Source organism: Diaphorina citri, unplaced genomic scaffold (genome assembly GCF_000475195.1).
Source record: "Diaphorina citri unplaced genomic scaffold, Diaci psyllid genome assembly version 1.1 scaffold2757, whole genome shotgun sequence".
NCBI classification, from domain to species: Eukaryota; Metazoa; Arthropoda; class Insecta; order Hemiptera; family Psyllidae; genus Diaphorina; species Diaphorina citri.
This window is the reverse complement of record NW_007380174.1, coordinates 1557-7328: the sequence shown is the minus strand read 5'-3', so window position 1 is coordinate 7328 and position 5772 is coordinate 1557. Positions and strand designations below refer to the sequence as shown.

At 42.6% G+C, this 5772-nt stretch overlaps 1 protein-coding gene across 1 annotated transcript; it reads right to left on the bottom strand.

The window, feature by feature from the left end:
* Positions 1–646: 646 nt before the first annotated feature.
* Positions 647–4499, bottom strand: LOC103519496. Its single transcript, XM_008484581.3, has 3 exons — positions 4299–4499; positions 1225–1606; positions 647–1052 (listed from the first exon to the last, which is right to left on the bottom strand). Exons 1-2 carry the CDS (start codon positions 4486–4488, stop codon positions 1494–1496), a joined length of 303 nt encoding a protein of 100 aa, XP_008482803.1. The 5' UTR covers positions 4489–4499; the 3' UTR covers positions 647–1052; positions 1225–1493.
* Between the last annotated feature and the right edge of the window lie 1273 nt (positions 4500–5772).

Below are 5772 nucleotides of genomic sequence, written 5' to 3'. Positions count from 1 at the left end.
TCGTTCTCTCTTCGATTTCGGGCCGATAAGACTTTGCGGTTACAGTTCCTCGATCCAAACTCTCAAAAAACAAAAAAAAAAAAAAAAAACTATATTGAAGAGGTAGCAGTAACACAACTGTTGTACAGGTAGAAAAAAAATGCAAGTTTATGTGAAAAACTTTAGTTAACAATATCGAACCGACCGACGCGACGTCACTCCAAGGTCCGGGCAAAGCTTATACAAATACCTACACGAATATTCAAGAAGATTGGTATTGGTAAAGGTAGGGCCATCGGCTTTAATAAACGCCCTTGGTCACTGCGACCTGGTTAGATCTTTTGTGACATTCCCTTATTCAAGAAGATACACGAGCTTTTGTAGAGTCCTCCCAATAATTATCAATAGAAATCAAAATATTTAAGTATTTAAGCTGTTTTTCTCAATAGGTAAACATTTTTTTTAAAGAGGTTTGACAGAGGGAACTGTAACTGCTATGGTCTTATCGTCCCGAAATCGAAGAGAGAAGGAAGACAGGATAGGAAAAAGCCAGCCGTTCCGAGAACGAACATTATATCATCAGGATAAAATCCGCCCCGGGCGGGAATCGAACCCGCGGCCTAGCGCTTACAAGGCAGACGCACTACCAACTAAGCGAACTAGGCTGGCTAGGTAAACATTAAATCTGTTTTTCTTAAAAGTCAACTCTCGGCTTCTCTCCCTTTGCTATTTCACCGCTTTAATTACAAAATTTGCTATACCATAATGATCTTTTTCAAGTGACCTCTAAAAACCCATAATAATCCTTTTCAATTGAACTAACTTTACACAACACAAATTGAGCTATGGTCTCGAAAGTATGAGCAAGTTGAAAAGAACGACTCTTTCCAGTGAACTATTCAGTGAGTCAGATCCTAAAACATGTAACTAGCTCTGCTGCCTTGTTAGCGCTGGGTTGGGTTCGATTCCCGCCCAGGGAAGATTCTATCCCAAACAGATAAGGTTCGTTCTCCAAACGGTTTGCTTTCTCCTATCCTGTCTTTCTTTTCCTCTACGCTTTGGAACGATAAGACCTTGGCTGTTACAGTTTCCACTATTCAAACTTCTTTAAAATAATAATAATAATAATGAAAATAAAAATCTTGACTCCAGGACGTTAGGATGACTCACTGATTGAGTAGGTCACTCAAAAACGAATAGTTCTTAACTCACTCACTTTCCACAGTTTTCGTACACAAATAAGACCTTGGCTGTTACAGTTTCCACTATTCAAACTTCTTTAAAATAATAATAATAATAATGAAAATAAAAATCTTGACTCCAGGAAGTTAGGATGACTCACTGATTGAGTAGTTCACTCAAAAACGAATAGTTCTTAACGCACTCACTTTCGACAGTTTTCGTACACATCTCTCGTTTGGAACTCGAGCTGAGAATGTCTCATTGAACTATATACTTTACAAGATAAGAAACAAATTGAGCTAGAGAAGACATATATGAGGACGTATTCTGGATCACTCCGAGTCTGAAGAGCCAGATGATTCAGAGAGTTGCAGATCCTCGTTGAGAAGAAGTTCGGGCACCGAGAGTAGAGGCGACATTTTGCCGTTAGCTGCGCTACTGTGACCTGAAATGACAATACAAATACAAATTATAAATATAGGTATAGAATTACGAACTAAGCTGGCTTTGACAGAGGGAACTGTAACTGCTATGGTGTTATCGTCCCGAAATCGAAGAGAGAAGGAAGACAGGATAGGAGAAAGCCAGCCGTTACGAGAACGAACATTATCCCAGCAGGATAAAATCCGCCCCGGGCGGGAATCGAACCCGCGGCCTAGCGCTTACAAGGCAGACGCACTACCAACTAAGCTAACTAGGCTGGCTTAAAAAGTTGGCTCTAGACAAGCTAACTAGGCTGGCTTTAGACAAGCTCACTAGGCTGGCTAAAGCCCAAAGCAATCGCCCTAGTTAGGGCTGATTGAGAGGCTGACGAAAAACGCCGACCCCGTCTGTACACGGGAAAAGGCAAAGAAAAAATAATAATAATAACCTAGGCTGGCCAAAGTCAGCCCTTGTTCCTTTGCCCTCCTTTGATGAAAAAGCCGGACTAAAAATACGGTAGCGAGTGTGTCTTGTAAGCGCTAGGTCACAAATTCGATTCCCGCCCGAGGCAAACTTTATCCTAGGCAAACGTTGAGTAGAGGCGACATTTTGCCGTTAGCTGCGCTACTGTGACCTGAAATGACAATACAAATACAAATTATAAATATAGGTATAGAATTAAGAACTAAGCTGGCTCTAGACAAGCTAACTAGGCTGGCTTTAGACAAGCTAACTAGGCTGGCTTTAGACAAGCTCACTAGGCTCACTAGGCTGGCTAAAGCCCAAAGCAATCGCCCTAGTTAGGGCTGATTCAGAGGCTGACGAAAAACGCCGACCCCGTCTGTACACGGGAAAAGGTGAAGAAAAAAAATAATAATACCTAGGCTGGCCAAAATCAGCCCTTGTTCCTTTGATGAAAAAGCCCAAAGCCGGACTAAAAATACGGTAGCGAGTGTGTCTTGTAAGCACTAGGTCACGGATTCGATTCCCGCCCGAGGCAAAATTTATCCTAGGTAAACTTCAACAGATAAAGGTCGTTTTTGGAACGGCTGGCTTCCCTGCCAACATTTTTGGTTGTTAGAGAACCCATCTTATTGCATATAGTACGTTATATCGTAAGGTCAACAATGGAGCAGTTGCAAATGGGTAAAAATTATTAATAAATGGTTGATTCCTACGTGAAAAGTAGTGAAAAATCCAAATTTGATGTCAAAACTCCGAAAAAATAACTTTAAAAGGTCGAAAATTCAATTTTTAATTGCTGTTCTAATGAAAAAGTTCAAAGAATTGTGACGTCAGATTTCACGTCAAAATGCGCAGAAACGCTTGCGCACAAACAAACGAAGCGGGATTCATAAATTATGACGTCATCGCCTACGGGAGCGTATGCCGTGACGTCAAAGTTCACGATTTACCGGTATATTTTAAAGATATCAGGATTGAGTCCTAGTTTATCTGCCATGTCATGCCATCTGCTAGATCTCCCTTGGCATGGATGCCAAATGATTTTGATCAATTGTTTCCTCCCTAACTAACAACACTTGGTAAAATGATCAGTTCATTGGCGTTTGTAGAATTCGACTCAGCAAGGTGATTCTCAGAGCCCCCCTTTGAAGAAGTGAAGAGGAATATATGTAACTTTACTGGGTAAAAATTATTAATAAATGGTTGATTCCTACGTAAAAAGTAGTGAAAAATCCAAATCTGATGTCAAAACTCCGAAAAAGTAACTACTTTAAAAGGTCGAAAATTCAAGTTTTAATTGCCGTTCTAATGAAAAGTTCAAAGAATTGTGACGTCGGATTTCACGTCAAAATGCGCAGAAACGCTTGCGCACAAATAAACGAAGCGGGATTCATAAATTATGACGTCATCGCCTACGGGAGCGTATGACGTGACGTCAAAGCTCACGATTTACCGGTATTTTTTAAATCGATTTATCTCGGACTCTAGAAGTCGTAGAAGAAAAAGAAAAAATCCGTTGGTCCTCATTTTCCCTGCTCTATGACTTTGCAATATCACCCAAGTAAGCGCAACTGATCTATTAACCAATCATCAATGTTGTTATGGTTTCTTCTATCCTATGCTCCTCCTCTCCTCGATGTTGGGACGATAAGACCTCCGTGTTGTTATAGGTCCCTCTATCAATAAAGAGGTGAAACTGTTAGCACAAAGCTACGTTTCCACTTGGGCGACATTTGCCGCGCGGCATGCCAGGCTGCAAAAGCCGCCTCTAGGTGGAAACGTGCCGCGTTGGTACAAGTGAAATCCCGTGCCGCCCTCAGGATTTCAACCTGCCTGGAACAGTCTAAATACTCTAAATAAAACACTACTTGTAACTTCTCATTTTTCCTGCTCTATGACTTTGCAATATCACCCAAGTAAGCGCAACTGATCTATTAACCAATCATCAATGTTGTTATGGTTTCTCCTATCCTATGCTCCTCCTCTCTTCGGTTTCGGGACGATAAGACCTCCGTGTTGTTATAGGTCCCTCTATCAATAAAGAGGTGAAACTGTTAGCACAAAGCTTCGTTTCCACTTGGGCGACATTTGCCGCGCGGCATGCCAGGCTGCAAAAGCCGCCTTTAGGTGGAAACGTGCCGCGCGGTACAAGTGAAATGCCGTGCCGCCCTCAGGATTTCAACCTGCCTGGAACAGTCTAAATACTCTAAATAAAACACTACTTGTAACTCATAAAACGAAAGGCTTACCATTCATTTTGAACTTGTTATGCTGAGGAGGGGGAGGAGCAGGGGTAGGTGCTCCCGGGGATGAAGAGTCACTATCACTATCCGAGGAGCTGTTACTTGAACCACTCGATGAAGTGTCGCTGATCTCTCCGATCAGAGAATCACCATTGGTAACATTTTGAATGGTTGGGGATGGTGCAAACTGACTCATTGATGAGGAGTCACCTGAAAACAAATTGTACTTGGTCTCTTGTGGCCCTCGGGTGCGCAAAGGTTAGACAACCCTGGTATAGACTATAGAGGGAACTGTAACAAGATTTTATCGTCCCAAAATCGAAGAGAAAAGGAGAGGATAGGAGAAATCCAGCCGCTCCTAGACCGAACCTTATCTCTTCAGGATAAAATCCGCCCCAAGAGGGATTCGAACCCGCGGCCTAGTGCATACAAGGCAGACGCGCTACCAAAACCAAGCTATCTAAGGCTGGCTGCTAGAGAATGAACCCCCGAGTACAATCCACGTGACATTAAGATCAGGACACATATGTAACCACACCGCGAACATACGGGCGAACGGGCCGAGTGTTGAACGTCCTATGGCGAGAAAAATAATAACAAAAGGCATTTGAACGTGTCGGGACACACATCACCACACCGCGGCCGTGCCATCTCCGCATCGTCACAGACTAGCACTGGCGCTAGTTCAGGTTACTTTTTGATATAGTAATAGCGCGGTGCTCATCAGGCTCGTGCAACATGGAAAGCGAAAACTTATTGAAGAAGTGCGGGAATTCCCTGTTCTGCATGACCAAATGGGACATGTGTCTCGTAAAAAAAAAGAAAAAAAAAAAAAGATGTTAGTAGGTCAGTACAACAGCCAACTGAAGAAAAGAAAGCCAATCTAGCAATTTTAAACTTTTTTTCTTCCAAATACAAGAGTAGTGTTCTACAACATTGAACTTTATGGGTTCAAGTAATAGCATGCCCATCCCACACAGTGTGTCCTTTGTGAAATGGGCAAGAAGAGACACAATACTTTCCTGTTCTGCATGACCGTAGCTCGGAGCGGTATCGGACAAGTGTGTTCTCCTACCACCGTCACTGACAGTCATCCATGTGCCGTGTCGCGGCCTTTGCTCGGGGAGGACGCGGTACCGAGTTCGAACAGATCTAGCTGTGTTCTGACCTTTAGTAGGCTCCACAACGGAAAACCGACCATCGACCCTAGCCTGGCCGTTGTGGACAGACTTATGGAATTTTATCCTCAATGTAATTTGAGAATTTGACAATAATAGTAGTAGCCTACTGCTGGAGTAAAGGGACTTTTCAGTCCTATGCGAGCAGTATAAATAAACACTATTATTATTATTACAACTGTAGATAAACTTCATGACTTGACTTAGACTCGAACCAGCAACCTCCAGATCCGAAGTCCAACACGTTAACCACAACACGACTGAAGTTGGTTCATCGACTTATTTTGAGGCTTCTATAATAA

Bases quoted from the DNA above. Each gene is read 5' to 3' on its own strand.
- LOC103519496 (XM_008484581.3), bottom strand. From the start codon at position 4,488: ATGAGTCAGTTTGCACCATCCCCAACCATTCAAAATGTTACCAATGGT. The intron at 1,607-4,298 runs GTAAGCCTTTCG...TTGTCATTTCAG, and splicing joins TAACAAGTTCAAAATGAATG to GTCACAGTAGCGCAGCTAAC.